The sequence below is a fragment of the Rhodamnia argentea genome, chromosome 9 (assembly GCF_020921035.1).
Source record: "Rhodamnia argentea isolate NSW1041297 chromosome 9, ASM2092103v1, whole genome shotgun sequence".
Classification (NCBI taxonomy): domain Eukaryota; kingdom Viridiplantae; phylum Streptophyta; class Magnoliopsida; order Myrtales; family Myrtaceae; genus Rhodamnia; species Rhodamnia argentea.
In genome coordinates, this window is record NC_063158.1 from 13,623,865 (window position 1) to 13,642,287 (window position 18,423).

The window sequence follows — 18,423 nt, forward strand, 5'->3', positions numbered from 1 at the left end:
GAAGAGCCGCTCATGTGTGCCGGCAAGGCCCGAGCCTTGAAGAGCCATGCATGCCGAGCTCTGTGGCAACCGAGGAGCTCAGGACCTGCAGAGCACGTCGGTCGACGAGTCGGACGGATAAGACAGAACATGACCAGCCGCTGAGCTCTCCCTCTGCCGTGAGCTGTGTTTGTGGAGACGAGGGCAACGGAGAGAGACGGCGAAGACAACAGAGTCAACGAATCGGCGGCTCGTTCGCCGGTGACGACGGAAGCGGAGGACGGGTGTGGTTGGAAACTCGGAGAAGACTAAAATTAAATGTAAATGAAAATAAAAAAAAATCAGAAGGGGAAAGGTCCCACCGAGATTTGAACTCGGGTTACTGGATTCAGAGTCCAATGTCCTGACCACTAGACCATGGGACCTCTTCTAGCTGAACTGCCACTGTCTTTTAATATTATTTAGTTCTTCTTGTCAGCCTTTTCCAATTCTTCGTTGGCTGTCTATTTATCCTAAATCTTTCATGGCTACAGCTCTGTCGGCCAACTTCTGCGTTCAAGCATTTGTTTCCTTTTAGATAGAATTTCTATTGTGATTAGACGTGTCAAATGGACAATTCGGGGTTCAAAATTGTCCTATACATATTAACCCATTTAATCTATTTTGACCCATTTTCATGCAATACAAATCTAGCGACTTATTTCTGACCCGATCTATACAGTTAAAATACTTCAATATTAGTGACCAAAACGGATCTTTTGTCCTAAAAGCTTGCTGCTCATTGCTCACCTTACAAATTGTACAGAAAGATTCAGGATAACAGCACGAGGTTGATGAATCATCGAAATCGCTCAAAGATCCAAGTAGATCTAGTAGAACATCAATGTTTGATAAAGCATCGGCCATTCCTCGACCAGTGAAAGCATGACGAGTGTCAGATGCGTCTCCCAACAAAAGCGCTCGGAGTGGGACAAGGATCGGCCGGCATGCTTCTGTTGACCATCGGTTTTAATTAAAAAAAATCAAAAATTTTCAAAATATGAAATATGTAAAAATTATCTTTCTTTGTAATAATAAAATCGAAATTGTTCAAGAGGCACATAAATGACTTGACTCAACTAATACCCTTTATAAACTAAATGAGTTGTGAATGGGTTTGAATAGGAAATCGTTAGCCTTCCTAAATCAAAAGTTTAAAAGGCAACCATAGAAACAAGGTGTTCTCATTTTTTTTTTTTTCACGAGAACACCTTGTTTAGGTCTTGAAACTAATGAAATCATGATACATGAGTTCATAATCGACAAATTTTAATAACTATACCAATTGATAAGCGCAACTTCGCTCGGTTTATTTGAATGAAAACTGTTTCCGAGAAAAAAATTTCTTGCTTTCCGTGCTTAAATGAACGGAAAACATGTTTATGGATCGAAAACAAACAGTTTAGATTTGGAAAAAACGACTTTCTCTCCTATTAAGAACTAAATCACTTTCCACAAACTACAAAATGAATGAAAACTATCCGTTTTCCTCGAAAATGATTTTTGCGAAAAGTATTTTTCTGCACCATGCAATTTTTAGTAAAATAAACCCACCCTTTATTCGAATTTCTTAACGGGAAAGGAAGGGTTCACGTCCAAGGAAGCAAATGCAAATGCTCAACCCTAAAATAAAGCATCTTCTCATGCCTAAGCCTAAGTATGAGAAAGCAACCGTTGGTCGATAAGGGCGGGAGGAAAAGGGCACCGAAAAGATTCATATCCCAAAACTTCCTCCGTTTGTCTACCGTATACCCTTCTTCTATCATACATTCATCTAACAATTTAACATTTTAGAGTAACCAGAAGAGATTTCAATGAATTTTTACATTGCACTGAGTGACATTTGATCGTGGGCGGATCTAAACTTGGTACTAGATCGTGGATCGTAGCAGCAAGACCACTCAAGCATTCCACCGTGGGGCACTGCTAGAAATCACGTGGTGGGAACAGAAAGTGCATCTCTCTTTTGTGTGGAAAGGGTACTAAGATTCCTTGAGGATTGGAAAGAAGCAAACGTACTCTCTTTCCACTGTGTTGCTTATTTTTTATATTTTTCCTCAATTCGATCTTCCGATTTGTAATTTGTGCAATCAAGTACCTCGGTAGAAAATCAAGAGAAAATCAAGTACCTCGGTCGCTAATTCCAGCAAATTGAAGTTGGTGCGCTGATCAATGCCAACCAAAATTACGATGTTGAAAGAACTATTGTCATTGTGACAATTAAGTTGTGCTAACCAAGTATAGGAATGACACATCAATCAAATGGAAGGAAGATGAAGAAGACCTTGAGATTTTGCTGCAGAATATGACGAAGAGTAGTTGTGTTAGATTTTTTTTTTTTTTTTATAACCGAGGTGTCCGAGCCAGCTTGGGCGCACCTCGACTATTCCTCGGAAGAGACTAGCATAGTAATCCATTGCCATGGCCCCCCCACTTAAATCACGGGTGCTCGGTTGGGTAATCAAATCCGAGTCCGGTGCGCATAACCACACAATCCCAAGTGTGTCATAACCAACTAAATCACCCATGGGTGAGTTAGTCATGTTAGATTTTTTTTTTTTAATGACCGAGGTTCCGCGCAGTGGGCGAGCTTCGCTTAACACAGCGATGGAATACGACTTGTCCTCGAGAGGGGCTAGCGCATGAGTCCACCACCACGACTCCCCACTTTAGTCATGTTAGATTTTATCTTCAGGTTTTGGAAAAATTTCAATAAAGGGCCCAAAGTACCCTCATTTTCTACAAATAAAGGTCCGAAATGGTCCTTATTTCAAATAAGGGCCTAAAGTACCTGTTTGCTTCAAACAAAAGCCCGAAATGATTATACTTGTTTCAAATAAAGGCATGACCTCATCGGCCGCTCAAGGACATTTTCGTCAAAATACAATTTTAATTTTGTTTTTAGTTAAATTAAATTTAAAAAACAAAAAATAAAATAAAAAATGGAGAAAAAGAGGAAACACAAGGGGGAATGGGCCGCCCCCTGCCTATGGACGCCGCCCCACGGGTTGCTGTTGGGGTCACCGACCCTCTCTCGAATATGGCGAGGGCCTAAGGTCGCCGGCAATCATTGCACCCTATTGGTGGTGGGACGGCACCCACAAGCAGGAGGCAGCCCCTCCTGCCTGTGTTTATTTATTTTTTGAGTTTTTTTGAATTTTTAGAAAATAGAAAGAGGAATAAACAAAAAAAATTAAATTTTTTAAAAAAATAAATGATGAAAATACCCCTAATCAACTAGTGAGAGGCCCTTTTTTGAAACCGATAAGACAACTTTAAACTTTTATTTGAAATATTTACTTCAAACCTTTATTTGAAATAATATAGGCGCTTCAGGTAGTCCTTGTTTCAAACAAGGACCACTTTGATCTCTTATTTAAAAAAATGAAAGCACTTTGAGCTCTTATTTAGAATTTTCCTCCATTTTTTTTTTCAAAAAACAGGAGCACAAAGACAGAATTTGCCATATTAAACTAAGCTAATTCCATATTCTCCGGTAAGTTCCGTTATTATTGGCATTTTTAGGTTTTATGTCTTTCCTCGTCTCACCAATGATCTTCGATGATTGTAAGTATAGATATCAGACACAACTCGTAAATCTTTGCAATGTGCTACTCGAACCCTTTTTGTCTCCACAATATACATATCTATAAAAGGGTTGATTATACATACATTTTCCAATTAAATCCATCATTTCTATATGCAAAATCAACTTTAGAATTATAATTCTCGCAGACGATCGGCGAACCCCACGACAGAGGACTATGCAATTTAATTGAATAAGTAGGATTGGATTAACTAAACTCACGGAAGATGACAAACAGCCTACGCCAGGAGAGAGAATCCAGAAAGTTGTCCGAGTGTTCATACGAAAACGGAAAAATACAACTACTATGCACTTACTGAGGGTCACAATGTGAAATATAAAGAGATCTAAGATCCTGTAATGAAGATGGACAAGTTCGGAGATAGATCTATGCTTAAACACCTTTTATCTTTTTTCTTTATAAATCAGCAAAATGGCGAGGAGGAACAGAGCCAAGATCGCAGATATCATGAGATTCAACACCTCCTACTAGATATCTGATCTGTGACCATGGCTCACCTTCTTCGACGAAAGTTTCAGATACTAGCCAGCGGAATGGACATCTACGAAGATAAAAAGAGAGGCAAAAAGGATTTGAAACACAATTTCACTAGCAACCACTAAAATTGAAGTATGGTGCTTCTACAGCACGTTCAGTTCTTCAAAAGAAACGCCCTTTTTGACCTGTGTAAGAATTTCTGCTTGCTTGTTCAGAAAGGTAAAAACAGGTGTAGAATTGAAATGTGCCCAAAAAATGAGTTCCGCATAAAACTTAGTTAATTCCAAGACGGCATATTGGGTTCTTTTTAATAAGACCGAGATCAACCTGCACAACACAAAAGTATATGGATTATAGTAGGGGCAGCTCACTAGATAGGTCTCGCGAAAAGGAAGAACAAAGAGAGATCATACCTTGTGTCCAAACAGATCCCGGATGTTATCTATCCCATAAAGTATCATTGTGGGTCTGGTTCAAAAACCACAAAACATGAAAGGAGTTAAGTAACAAATATGCCAAGCAGCCTAAACATTTTGTAACGAAAGAAACTGGAAAAATCACAGCTACTTCGGAAATCAATGTCATTTGGATTTATCCTAACAACACAACATGCCCCAATGTGATGGTACCCCCACAACTTCACCAGCTAATTAAGCCACAAAAAAGGATATGAAGAGACACTATGTACCTTTCAAGGGAGAGTCCCCAGGCAATAACGCGAACATCCTCAGGAAGTCCCATTGGAAGCAACATTTCAGGTCTGAACATGCCAGAGTTCCCTATCTCCACCCATTTCCCAAGGCCTTCATGGTAACTGGCCAAAATGTAAAACATTTTACTTAGCTAAGTATAGGGGTGGGAAGGTAAGCAATAGGGAGAAGAAAGGTAGGAATTGAACGGAAGACAGGTCTTGTAATGGGGAGGACCACCGCTACTAGATCGATCCCTATTCCATACTAAACAAGCTATGTAAAGGTATTTACTTCACCTGAAAATCTCCATGCTAGGTTCGGTATATGGATTGTAAGCAGGCTTGAAACGGAGCTTCGACATGCCTGGATAAGGAATTGAGGTACATCAAATATACATAGTTTACCAAGACTACCTTAAACCTGCACATCATTGTACGAGGGCTCCCCAAGATCTTTTTGTTGGCTGTTATCGTGGAAACACTCTTTACCTATACGAGAGAAAAAATCATGCAGGACTCCAATCAAGTCTCCAAGAGTAAGTCCTCGATCACATACAAGACCTGAAACATGATTCAGAAAGGTTATTAATACAAAGAACCAATGTGATTTCCACCAGAATACACAAATTTGTTTCTACTCATTCTCACTTCAACACAGTTCTATCTAGAGACAGCATATCTGTACGTTGGACACAATTTGACTCCTGATCCCACAGATCTACCATTTTTTTTACCGTAGAGATTGGAAAACTAGGGATGAAGAAAGGACGTGAATTCCAACGAAATATTTATTCTACTTATTCAAAAAGCAGTGTAACTGAACATCCCATAGAATTCAGATATACTCTGATAGTTCTCGATATGCCAGGATATTCCAATAATTACCTTCAATCTGGTGGAACTCTGCAAGATGCGTTCGATCTACCGCTTCATTTCTGAAAACACGATCAATTGAGAAGTACTTCTTTGGTTCAAAGGGTTTCTTCTGCAAGAAATGTCAAGAAATAAAACAATAAATGGTCCATTTGAATTGATTTGCGACTCACATTTGGCTTTATCTAATTCTGAACTCCCCAAAATCTTTCAAAGTATGTAAACATTGACATTTATTAGTTTTTCATAATTACAAACGATTAATTTCTTTCATTTCAAATCATCTGGACAGAATCACATACATAAAAAAAATCAGTTCTTCTTCTGCTTCCAAAGAGGCCCCATAATGTTTCTAGTTCAAAGCAGAACATACTAGGACAAATTGCACAATGACATCACAAAGTCATTTAGTGTGTGAATCGAGGTTCACCTCACTATTCTGGGTTTTACTTTTTATCAATCGATATTGTACTTTTATTCAATGTTGAACACCTTGATTCTTCAAAATTATGGACAGTTAAATTCATTTTCACAATTGCAATCATGTAATTGTTTTTATATATTTATTTTTTTGGTGAGAAAGAAACAGCTGAAAGTGGATATGTAACAGTTCTGTAGCAACATGAAGAACAGCAGAAAACATGTTGACGGTATTTACCAAGTGTCTAAACCAAATTTGTTATGTTCTACATACTATAGCTAGCTATGAGATGGTACAGCAAGGGAGCAAAAATGAAAGACTCATAAATGGAATGTTGCAACTTATTCTAGATGAAGTGATCCATTACAACACTATGCAACGAGACAATAAACAGAAAATGCAAATTCCTGGATTGGCCCAATTATTGCAGAGGAAGAGAAATGCAAAATCTAGGGTTGGCCAAACAATTGCAGAGCAAGCTTTCTGACAGGAAAACATAAAGCACAACCACACCTGTGCCAACAAGTAAAGCATCCGCGTGGAAACGGCAGTCGTGTGAGTTCGTAAAAGGTTCTTATTTGCTTCATCTCTTTTCCACTCATATCCATATCTGTTCACCCCAAAAATCAGCCAAAAAAAAAATGTGAGGCAAATCTCACATCAATCAGAGAGATAAATGCAGGATTGGAGTTAAAAATGAAAATGAATTGATAAGAACATGAACAAATAAATATGATACCCTCGAGACTGGTAACCACCCGATTCATGAACTCTCTTCACACGTTCAACATAATCTTCAGGAAGTTCTCTTGTGGTGGAAGGAACTATATGCATTTTACAAGCCACATAATTATCAGAACATCGTCACATAAAGTGAAACTACCGATTATGAAATCAATTAGGACAGACCTTTCAGAAAGAAAGTATCATGTGAATCACGAGCAGGGTGTTGCTGAGGCTGGAACAGAGCATCAAAGTTCCAGAAACTGCACATTAACCAGAAATAGGTAAAATCCCCATAGACTGGTGTTCTACAATAAAGCTAGACAACAGTAAATAACAGCGCAAAAGCACCTCATGCATGGTGGATCTCATTATTCTCATTACTTATTTCACGAAGTAGACAATAAACAACTAAACTCATTTTCATTAACTTAGCCTTCAAGATGTGGGCTCACATGCATCTGCTTAGCCTGAGTTTAGTTGAAGAATGTAGGCATCAAAACCCCCCATGTTGAGCACAAACTGATAGAACTCACAGACAATTGAGATGGCCTTTTATTCACGGACATTTTGTGTACCGTGTACATAAATATATTCTTTCTCCTATCAATCTCTGGGTCTGGAGAGCATGCAAAAACCGGGAATCGAAGAATGTTGTCATTTGGCAGATAAAATTACCAACTAATTTTACCATGATAATCATTTTCTACCAAATATCTAAACATATAGTAATACCTTATTGTAGATGTATTACATAAGACCAATTAGTGTAAGTTTTGTGATCATAGTAACAAGTGCTAACATATCACTGAGCACAGACTACAACATGAATCATAGCTGCAAAACAGAGAGATGAGAACCTATACCTGCTTTCCACAAAGTTGTTTGTGGGCATTTCCTCAAAACTACAAGCAACAAAAGAGCCACCGTAAGCAACAATGGAACCAAGCAACAAAAGGGTAAACAAACTGTCATACTTTCAGTAGCATGAGAAATTGCCAAGTCTTACCCCATATAAAGAAATATATTCTTCAACTGCTGCCTCACCTGAAAATGAGGGAAAAAAAAAAAATTGTAACCAAAGTTAAGAAAAGTGATGGGGAAGTCAGACTATTCAAAGTTGATGAGCATCTATAACTAGTTGAAACTTCAAATTTAAGAAATTAAGCTTAAATTGCATATGTCGAATTTGCAAAAACTTTAAATGATGGACATATGAGAAAATATCAGTGGCAACAGCAAGAACTTAAGGATGATACTGCAAAGAACTCACTGTCATATGGAAGTTCCACTATGTTTATGAAGGATTTCAAATGAACGTTACAAATGGAGTAGCTTTTAGTTGCCATAAAAATCAGACAAAGCAAGATGGTAGGAAATATAAATCACATGGACTTCTTTTTTGGGCAGCTATAATTGCTTTTTATCTTCCAAGGATCAATTAATACTTTTGACAGCCAATCTAAAAACTTAGATGAGTCATCAAGAAGTTCAAGAATGTTTCTCATGTCATGTTACTTGACTTCAGCTACTGTCCTCACTTCTTTGATGGGTAGCACAGTTTGTAAAGTGTGCTCAATTAAAAATTGAAACTTTTCGGACCTTATGGAGTGTTGTCAACAACATGTGACACAAGGCCCGCATAAAAAATAATCAAGAACTAGTTCAACACATTCAGCATGTCACAAAATAGACTTTCCATAATTTCCTTTTTCAGGTTAAAACATATCGTAGATTTTTGTTCAGATTTCATCTCCTCTATCATATTCCCTTAATTTTCTTCAAGAGATGCCAATTTATTGATCCAGACGGCCAGTTCCTATGAAAATGACAAACAGTCCAACTAAATGTGCTCTTTACAATTCTTGCAGGACCCACCGAGTACCTAGCTCTGTATTTCTCTACGCAATTGACACAGAATTCATCCTCATGATTGATTAAGGTTTTCCACATCAATGTCATGAAAAGGAGATGCTACTAAAGCTCGAAATTTAGAAGCAATACGATAATTAATAAAACGATACATGCAACAACCAGTTGAGTAGAACATAACATCAAAATCTCGATTCATGCCCGGGGAAGCCACAGTTTCCTTGGCACTAAGCACCTTAACTGTCTACGAGATTAAAAGTAGCCATGATGACTCATGGTTCTACTTTTGTCACCAAATGTAACCAGGGTTCTCATGTAGCTGGTCCATTGTGTTGATTTGACCACCAAGTAGGGACCCTTCAGCAGAGGTCAAAGCTATATGTATCATTAATTCACATTCTCCTTAGACCCTACGTCCAATTATCTTGGATCAAACAGACTGGAACAGGCTAAGGGCAATATAATCTCCTCAATAAAAAACATTTAAAGAATAAAATCCTTGCCTTGAGAAGTGGATGAATATGGCCACCTTCGGCAGGTGGACCCTTGGCGCTGAAGTTATACTCTTTGAACTCTAACTCCCTCCAGTCACCCCTGCAATATAAGTGTATGCTTTATCAGTTAACAAAAGTGAATCAGACACAAGCACATGATATCTCATCTAAAACAGTATGAGCTACCAATTTCAGAGGCTACATCCATCGACCACTCAGCCTTGTGTGATTTCCTCAATTTAAAATAGCCAAGTTACATGTATATGACCAAAGACAACCCATAATAGCATAAATAACCCGACTATTTACGAAAATGAAGAGTGGAAAGTTACTAGGTAATAGTGTTATAGATTCTAACAATGTGAGAACTGCTTGGCTGCTAAAGCAAGAAAAAGTGAATAGATTAGCAACAGAAAATGCAAAAACGTAAGCACAATAAGACAAGGTTATGTCTGGAAGGCAAAAATCAGCCTTCAACTGAATTGCTGTTTGAGGTAATTCCATTTCCTCTGTCAATAAGGAAAGTGAGAAGCATTTGAAATCCACTTAAAAGGTAAATATATGTTCCTTTTCCTCTCTCTAATGATAAATCCGAAGACTTTCATACGACAGAGATCCCAAACTTTTCCTGAAACAAATGGACGTTCAAATCTTTAGGAATATGTAGCCATAAGGTAGGAGACATAGGGAAAACAGAAACTTTCACATGTCAAACAATTTCATTCATATGCCAACTAATTTAGCAACATTAATGCACAACTTTCTCAATAAATTAACTAAAACGTAAAATTAATACCTCTGGATATTTTCCCGAGTCAAATCTGTAGCAGCCTTCTTCCTTTTAGGGGCATAATTAGGACCTCTCTTCACTGAGTAACCCTTCCATGTCCTTGAAAATAACAGGTTTTACATGGATGTGATCATCAAGAACAAAAATCCCAAGAAAGTTTACAACTTCTCGACCAACCAAGTGATTTGAAAACCAAAAGTCAAAAGATAGTATTTACTGCGGAGTAATAAGCTTTCTAGCTTTGAGAGCTTTTATGTTGTCTGCATCAATACACTGAGACAAAGGGATAAGGGATATTAGGTAAGGAGAACTTTCAAATATCAGATAAGCGGGAAGCAAAAAAAAGGACAAAATAGTCTGTATAAACTACTCAAATATACATCTGGATCAAACAGAGAACAACAAGAGGGCAACAAGTCCTTAAATTACTGACGTGTCCATTTTATTGTAGTAAACCTCATGCTACCTATCCTTAAGCTCACATCCATGCACAAGCAACCACATACTCACAAAAGCCTACCAAATATCCATAGCCTATTGTGCATGACTTAACCTCTTTGGTGGACAAGAAAGTTATTCCATGTGAGAAGTACACCACTTCCCAATAATACGTGGTGTGACAAGCCAATTAAAATCAAGTGATTTCAAATTCTACGTGCCAAATAAAATGAAATGCATAGCAACATGATTGGTCAATCACACCAGATCAGCCGTATGACCAACACATAAAATACTTCTCCTGGATGGATAAGCCCACATTGTGAACCTCAATAAGTTACAGCACCCATTGCAACGCAAACAGTAGCATGTTGACTAACCACAGGAATTTCAGGAGTATCTCTAGCAAAAAGCTGAGACCATTTGCCACAATTGGCTTAATGAGGTTTGTGACTTCATACCAAAAGATATACGACGTGGATGTATTACACAATAATTTTCTCGAGTGTTTGATATTATTCGTATGCATCTTTTGAAGAAACCCACTTACTAGAAGATCTTACTGTTATATGCTCAAACTTCAGAGAGATCTCTCATTACATACTAGATGGTGCTTATTACATGGAAAGTATTTACAATGACAAAAGAAAAGTGTATGACGGTTTACAATGAAAAGGGCAAAACATGAAGTCGTAAGAAAGAATTCATGAACAGTTCACTCACCTGTCCATCTTTTATCCGTGTAAGCATATCTTTGACTTTGTCATCGACGTGTTGAACCTACAAGAAGTCTTCCGTTTCTTTGTTAAAAAATTAAAAAAAAAAAAAAAGAAATACTAAATGGGGTGCATTCACAACTTGGAGCCCAGAACAAGTATTCCTTTTTTTCCTTGAAAAAAAAAATCAACCAATAACTATGTATCAGAAACTAAATCACCAACTAAAATTCAAATCCAGCCACAAGCTCTTCACAATCGCATCAAACATTTGACTTCACTCTTAAAACTTATGAAGACAACTGATGCTAAAAGTAATGTTGCAAAAAACAAAAAACCCACTTGAAGAAGCAAACCAAATAAGGCAAACCACCAAACTGTCTGATGTTAGATTATATAACATCCAAAACACAGTGATTCTTCCTTTAGCACTTTATAATACCACTGGTACAAAGAAAAGTCACATTGAACTTAAATACCCACAATCAAATGCTTACAATCTCGGAAAGTAGAAGGTTAAACATGAAGAGCCGGCTGCAGCTCAAACAGTATATTCCATCGTAGAACCTAAAAGAAAATACTTTATAGCTCTCAAGTAAATCTCAAGCCCATTTATTTTGCTCGTATGCTTCATCCTTTTTAGTTTAGTCTACAAATATTAAATAGGCCATGCATTAAAAAAATTAGAAGGAAACCAACATCGCCAAGAGCAAGGATGGCAGCCGATTGGCATATGATTGGCATATGAAAACGAAATGCTAAATGAATTATTTGTTGGAAGAAAACATTTCAAAAGGCTAAATGGTAGAAAAGATCAGGCTAAAATGAATACCCTAAGTTGTAAGATATTTAAAGATTCAATACAAGTGTTCCTGTGTTTCTCCACAAAAACTTTGGCAATGTAAATCTTAGCGCTCTGTATTTAGTGTACCATAAGGCATTGACTGTGATACAAATTACAAATGTGCAAAGGATGAGTACATCATAGATTCTACAAGTACAACTATGGACACAGAAAAACAATAGCTAATGAGAAAGCCCAAATGTTGACAGGGAAAGAATGCACTGGGTAACTTGAAAGTCCAACATGGACGGAAGGCAGAAAAATGTTCAGAGAAATCCTAATGACTCGAAAATGGGGCAAATTTCTTCTATCTCAGCTGCTTTCAGTAAAAGTCAATGCCAAAGGCAATGTGTAAGTAGCAGCGAATAAGAAACAACAGATTTTCTGTAGTGCTTTCTTCTTCAATTATGGATACTCCAGAAAAAGATGGCTTTCATTGGATGTTGAACTGAAAGGCAGGAATACACCTTTACAGCAATTAGCAGAATGTTTAGTTCAATTCTTCCAACTTTAAAGTCAGTAAGTTTCAGTAGCATCCAAATAACTATAATGAGGCGCCATTATGAATGAAATTGCATCTACACATCTGCAGTCAGAACATTTATAGATCAAGAACCAGATACCTATAAAATACGTACTTAACGTGTTCCATGAAACTCAAGAAAAAAGCATTTAATAAGAAAGAACTATCACGCTCTTACAAATTGGAGGCATACAGATCAGAGGATCTAATCAATTCCATAAGTATCACACCCTAAGGTAACCTAAATAAGCAAAGAAGAAAGCTTTTGAACAAAAAATACCATACTAGAAAATTCATCAACAAAATACCATAGTTGCTTACCTTTCTAGATATTTGTTTTCCCATCTCGACCCATTTATTCTTCCCTGCTTGTGCAGTACCTATTTTGAAAACTGAGGGGTCAAGCCTTTTCTGCATCCACAAATTAATTCAGTGATAATCTATCCATTCTTAGATATTCTTACGTGGAATTTGAAAGGGAACTGTTTTAGAAAACAGCTCGAGATGCTATACACACAACCACAGGATGAAATCCACATTGACCCCCAAGAAAGCAAGCTTGCTAAGAAAGACTCACTTGCCGGGCACAACATTCGCCAGCATCGCAAAACCAATCAGATTGAAAATGGCAAAATACTGACCTGAAGTTCTTCACGAGAGATACCCTCTGGTGGTACAGCCAAAAACAGCTGCACCTCTGGTGATCCGGCCTCGGCATATGTCTTTCCTTCCTCTGTAAGCACCCACGTTTCCCTCTTAATGTCCTGCACATCCAGTCCATAACGTTCACCTTGGTGTACCAGAGAAGTAAAGACAAGTTGTATGTTCAATGAAATTCATCGGCGTCCACACTCCAATGTACCCATATCAACACCAATTCCGCCATGTCCAACCCCACAATCAAACTCTCGTGGTGTACGAGAAAGACAACGGACAAGCATTGCCCGTACACATGCCCTTTACACTTACTACAAGGAAAAAACGCAGGAAAGCACACAAAGTTGACGCACATGCGCGCAGGACAATAAGCACAAGCGGTGGTCCCTGGACAGCGGAAATGACTGAGGAGAGGGGGACCTGAGCGTCGATGTATCTGAAGCCGTGGAGGCTCTTGATGACGTTGACCACCTCGTTGTGGTCGATCCCATGCTGCGCCGCGAACTCGCCGGAATCGGCGATCTCCGCGTGGCTCTCCAAGAACCCTAGGATTGCTTCTTCGGCCATTTCTCTACAGCAGACCCCAGAACCCACCCTCTGCCGGTGGAGTCCTGAGTATTAGGGTAGAGAGAGGGAGAAGACGACTCCGTCTGGGCCATGACGGTCGGGCTCGGGCTTGGGCTCGGGCTCGGGCTTGGGCTCGGGCTCGGGCTCGGGCTCGATCCGAATCAACAAGATAGTCAACGAGGGAGTTCGTTGACTTTTCCGCTTCTCCTAACAATGGCATTCTTGTTATTTTTTCCCATCTCTTTGCTTTTTGGAGCTAAAAACTTAAGCCGTCACAAACCATTCCGTGGGAAGGGCTAGAAGTCGAAGGGGATCCAAACGTGAAGGCCACCGGAAGAATAATGGCGCCACCACCGTCGGCGACGGCGACCGGGTGGCGCGCGGTCACTGGTCTCCTCGTGCTGTCAATCCTCGCCGCTCGATCGGCGGCCATCTACTGCGACGAGGACGACTGCTACGATCTCCTAGGGTCAGCTCAGCTCTCTGCTCAGTGCTCGCTCATTTGACCGTGAAATTAACCTCATTACGCTATCGGAGGCCTTGGGGATTCATCGTTGCTTTTGTTATTTCTAGGGTCTCGCAGAGTGCGAATGCTTCCGAGATCAAGAGAGCTTACTACAAGCTCTCCTTGAAATAGTACGTTCGCTGTCCATGCCCTTCTGGGTTTGTTTCCTTTTTTTCTGGTGTGATGGTTTTGCGCATTTCGTTTCTGATCTGATGCCATGAATACTCAGTCATCCTGATAAAAACCCGGATCCGGAGTCAAGGAAGGTGTTCGTGAAGATAGCCAATGCTTACGAGGTTTGTAGCATTGTGGGACTCTTGCTTTTGGCTCAATCACAATAGTGTTGGTCGGTGGAGTTTTCAATTTCATTGGTCAATGCAGCTTGTTTTGAAAATCAAGTCCTATGAATTTGTGATTTGCGAAGTGTGATGTGACTTTGATGCAGCAAAGTTTGTGCCAATCATGCTCAAGTTATCTGAGTTTCGAGATTTTTTTTACTGCTCTATGAATTATATGCCGTGAGGCATCAGCCAACTAGTGTGGTTTCTACCCTTGCTTAGCTTCGGTGTGTAGCTCAAATGGTGATGAAATTGCAGATTTTGAAAGATGAAGCAACTCGCGAGCAGTATGACTATGCTATTGCGCATCCAGAGGAGGTACTGTTAACCTTTTTTGTGCAACTCAAAATGTACCAAATGGGTTTGTTTACTTCAATTCTGTGGATTGTTTTCAAATTGATTGAGCATTTGACTTGTTATCCAGCAGTAATCATCTTGATGCACATTCTATAGCTGAATACATTGCTTACTCTGTGTTTGTGTTAGTTTAAGGACAAAACGACATCATGATCCTGCAAGACTAACTTTAGTTTGACGGCAATTGACATAGGCAGCTCCCTTGTTTGGAAAATAATGTGGCTCAGCAAATTGTTGCTTTGATTCATGGAGCGCTAGGATCATCATGGAGCAAAATGATTTGATTACTGTGTCATCAATGTGGATTTTGGTTCCCAACTCCATTTATGATTTGTTACATTTCAGTCGGTCTAATCTATGTATGTTTACAACTTTTGTGTCATACCGCTATACGAATTGAGTTTTCTCTCTTCTCCATTCTCTTAAAGTAGGAATATGGCCTGCAAGGCTGCAAATGTCCTCTGTCATTAAGAAGCATATGTTCAATCATTTGTTATTGCGATGAGTACTTACTATTGTTACACCATTCAGGTATTCTTCAATACGGCAAGATACTATCAGGCATATTATGGTCATAAAACAGTAAGACCTTGTCATCTTTCGATGGCGTATTGCTCCTCTTGTCGAACTTTCTTTCTCTAGCATATTTTTCATCTTATCAACCGACGGTTCACTTGTCAGGATACTCGTGCTGTCCTTGTCGGCCTCCTTTTTATTCTTTCAGGATTTCAATACTTGAACCAGTGTACAAGGTACAACCAGGTACTCTCATACATTAAGTTCCTGTTTTTCTCAGTGTCATATTAAATAATGATGCTTGCTATGAATATTAATGCTGGCCCTGTGTCCACATGCACTTTAGTCGAGAGTTTGCTAATCGTTTATTTTCTTCATCGTACTCTCAAACCGAGGCAAGCATCATATGTGGGAACAATAATTTGGATAACTTTCAAGTTTGCTTTTTCTGGTATAATTGATAATCCTTAAGCCTTAAATGACACTGATAAATAAATCGCATCTTTTTTATGTTGCAGGCTGTAGCCATGGTAAAAAAGACTCCAGCATACAAAAACAGACTTCGAGCTTTGGAACTGGAACGTAGTGGAGGAGTGACAAATAAGAAAAAGAACCAGAGACAAATGGACAAGTATGTAGTCTCATGTTCTGAACTGATGAATAGCTTGGTGACTGAAACAGAGTAGATTGAGTGACTTGGTGACATATGTTGACTGAAACAGAGTAGATCGAACGCTAGGATCACTCCTAATTTGCATGACTTAAGGGCAAAGTAGTGACTCCTTTTTGTCTTTTATCCTTTTTTCCATTGGTTTATTATTTACCCCCAGTTTAATATTCTTTTGACAAATCAGCATTATTTTCTCGCCAAATATTGAGTTTTTGATGCATCAGTTGGAGACTTAGTTGTTTTGCAACAGTATAGCCCTTCGATTAATGGGATTTATAAATCACAATTCTCTGCAATACTGTCATAAGCATTTGATGCGGCATTTATTTGGAAAACGTAAAGTTGCTTTTTAGTGTCTTTTTCTCTTGGAGTTAACTGCAGGTTCTTATTATCCTGGCATGGTTCTTCTTTTGTGATTGAGGTAAAGAAGTGTCATGTGTTATTGCAGAAAAGTGGAGGAAGAAATTAGCAAAGAACTTGAATTGGAAATAAAAGGGACTGAGAAACCCTCTATGTGGAACCTTGTCGGAGTGCGTTTCATACTTCTACCTTACACATTTGTCAAGGTAAAGACTTATATATTATCAGCTAATGGATATATCTAATACGCTGGTATAATGGTTCACTACTTATCATTCTCATCTTGTGTCTCGGTTTTTAGCGTGTGCAATTGAATAGACTAATTTGGTTCTTTTCCTCAGCTATTAGTATGGTACGGATGTTGGTTTTGGAGGTACAAGGTGAAAGAGGCTCCATATTCTTGGGAAGATGCTGCTTACCTCACACAGAGAGCACTTAGCATTCCCGTTGATGCCTGGAGCAATATAGGTAAATATTTCATGGCCCTTTTTTCTCTTTTTCTGCCAAAAGAAGCCTTTAGAAAGTGCAAGGATGCTTGCTTAAAAACTAAAGGGTGGCAGATCATTTTTAAATTCTTTGTGATAGTTGGACTAAATGATAGATTGGCGATGTAAAATGTATGGTCTAAAATGTTTGGTAACAATTACTTTATGAGTTACTTTATCATAAAGTGAACGCTTTACTGAGTCAATACTGATATTTTTGCCATAAATGTAAGATTTGTATACTGAGTTTTTGTGGTGACTCAATTACGGTGCATGTTATAATCCAGATGAACCGACCAAAGAAGATCTGATCAAAAGACGTCTATGGATCAAGTCGAACTTGGATGACTACTTCATGGAGATGAGAAAAGAATCCAAGCGCAGAAGATAGCGGTAATTTTGTGGTTCGCTTATAACTGATGACACAGTTTAAAAGAGACTGACGGATAGAAACCCAGTTAAACTGCAGGGTCACCTTGAAATCGTGGGATCTGTCGACAGAATTCTTCCTTTCTTATGACAAATAGTTATCATGAAATTTTGATGTTATTATTCTTACAGTCTTTGATGGATATTAGGGACGGAGATAATTTATAAGTATTGCGGGTTATTTTGCTTGATTTGGTGTCCATATGTAGCTTGAGTTAGCAGTTTTCTATGAGAAAGTTCAAGCAGCCCCAGGGTTTCTTGTGCTTGGTAAAGAAGGGATTTGGGAATGGTGAATGACGTACTTCGTATATGATATTGCAACTTTCTTTGCTGTAGGTAGTAGTCACGTTTATAATTTACCAGCGCTATTAAAATTACTTTTTTTCTTTTCCCCTGAAAGCTGGCTTCATTCATACAGGTAAGATTCATATTTTCAGAATAAGAATAATGACGGTCTCCCTTACATTACGGTAAAATATTTAACGGTATCTAGTAACCAAAGTACGAGGTGGACAAGTCAATTTCGACACTGTGCAAAGCACAGGTCTACCTAGTAGGAAGCCAAAGCTTCCCCAACATGGCTCCAAACATAGGAGGTTACTATACCTATCTACCCAATAGTCGTCAACCGAAGTTAACTTGGGGTCTACCTTCCAGCTGTAGGCTCCTAAGTTCTCTTTATATATTTTTCTTTTTTAAAATACGGAGAGAACTTATGGGGAGACCTCTCCATCATATCGGGGAGACCTCTCTATCATACCGGGGAGTTTGTTTTCTTGTCTCTCCTTAAGCCTTTTAAGGACTTGCTCAGGTCCAATTCATGGTTTGTGTGCATGAATTAGAAAACTATGCCTCGTGTGATCTACTTATATTCATTTCCCTTTTTCGTATTTTCTATTTGAATTCAAATTTCCTTCTTTTTCCCTTACTTATTAGTTTTAAAACATAAAAATAAAGGCGCGAAAATTCTTGTGCTAAATTTCATTTTGAAAACTTTAGAAAAAATGAAAAATATATATAAAAAAAAAGCAACATATGAGATGCACAACTT

At 38.6% G+C, this 18,423-nt stretch overlaps 2 protein-coding genes and 1 non-coding gene across 5 annotated transcripts; 1 reads left to right on the top strand and 2 right to left on the bottom strand.

Moving 5' to 3' along the window:
- Positions 1-332: 332 nt before the first annotated feature.
- Positions 333-404, bottom strand: TRNAQ-CUG. The gene has a single exon. It is a non-coding gene; the product is annotated as a tRNA-Gln (tRNA).
- Positions 405-4,195: 3,791 nt separating this feature from the next.
- LOC115728776 (phenylalanine--tRNA ligase alpha subunit, cytoplasmic) lies at positions 4,196-13,766 on the bottom strand. 2 transcript variants are annotated; one of them, XM_030659170.2, is made up of 18 exons: positions 13,566-13,766; positions 13,130-13,252; positions 12,810-12,899; positions 11,129-11,185; positions 10,185-10,240; positions 9,974-10,066; positions 9,187-9,277; positions 7,821-7,858; positions 7,678-7,716; positions 6,998-7,074; positions 6,828-6,912; positions 6,602-6,698; positions 5,680-5,776; positions 5,284-5,355; positions 5,092-5,158; positions 4,792-4,917; positions 4,517-4,571; positions 4,196-4,430 (listed from the first exon to the last, which is right to left on the bottom strand). In XM_030659170.2, the coding sequence occupies exons 1-18, from the start codon at positions 13,710-13,712 to the stop codon at positions 4,377-4,379; spliced, it is 1,464 nt and encodes a 487-aa protein (XP_030515030.1). In that variant the 5' UTR covers positions 13,713-13,766; the 3' UTR covers positions 4,196-4,376. The 2 variants fall into 2 exon arrangements, with proteins under 2 accessions (XP_030515030.1, XP_030515029.1); XM_030659169.2 differs by having other exon boundaries at positions 5,680-5,779.
- A 185-nt stretch (positions 13,767-13,951) lies between these two features.
- On the top strand, positions 13,952-17,617 carry LOC115728777 (chaperone protein dnaJ 50). Of its 2 annotated transcripts, XM_030659172.2 has the most exons (11): positions 13,952-14,181; positions 14,286-14,348; positions 14,447-14,513; positions 14,814-14,873; positions 15,444-15,494; positions 15,594-15,674; positions 15,947-16,059; positions 16,547-16,664; positions 16,800-16,926; positions 17,231-17,330; positions 17,467-17,617. In XM_030659172.2, the coding sequence occupies exons 1-11, from the start codon at positions 14,054-14,056 to the stop codon at positions 17,468-17,470; spliced, it is 912 nt and encodes a 303-aa protein (XP_030515032.1). In that variant the 5' UTR covers positions 13,952-14,053; the 3' UTR covers positions 17,471-17,617. The 2 variants fall into 2 exon arrangements, with proteins under 2 accessions (XP_030515032.1, XP_030515031.1); XM_030659171.2 differs by having other exon boundaries at positions 13,953-14,181; positions 17,231-17,617.
- The last annotated feature ends 806 nt before the right edge of the window (positions 17,618-18,423 follow it).

Coding starts and splice junctions, on each gene's coding strand:
- LOC115728776 (XM_030659169.2), bottom strand. CDS start 13,712: ATGGCCGAAGAAGCAATCCTAGGGTTCTTGGAGAGCCACGCGGAGATC. Junction 7,859..9,186: donor ATATTCATCCACTTCTCAAG/GCAAGGATTTTA, acceptor CCTCATTTTCAG/GTGAGGCAGCAGTTGAAGAA. Junction 7,717..7,820: donor AATATATTTCTTTATATGGG/GTAAGACTTGGC, acceptor TGTTGCTTGTAG/TTTTGAGGAAATGCCCACAA.
- LOC115728777 (XM_030659172.2), top strand. CDS start 14,054: ATGGCGCCACCACCGTCGGCGACGGCGACCGGGTGGCGCGCGGTCACT. Junction 15,675..15,946: donor AGTGTACAAGGTACAACCAG/GTACTCTCATAC, acceptor TTTATGTTGCAG/GCTGTAGCCATGGTAAAAAA. Junction 16,665..16,799: donor TACCTTACACATTTGTCAAG/GTAAAGACTTAT, acceptor TCTTTTCCTCAG/CTATTAGTATGGTACGGATG.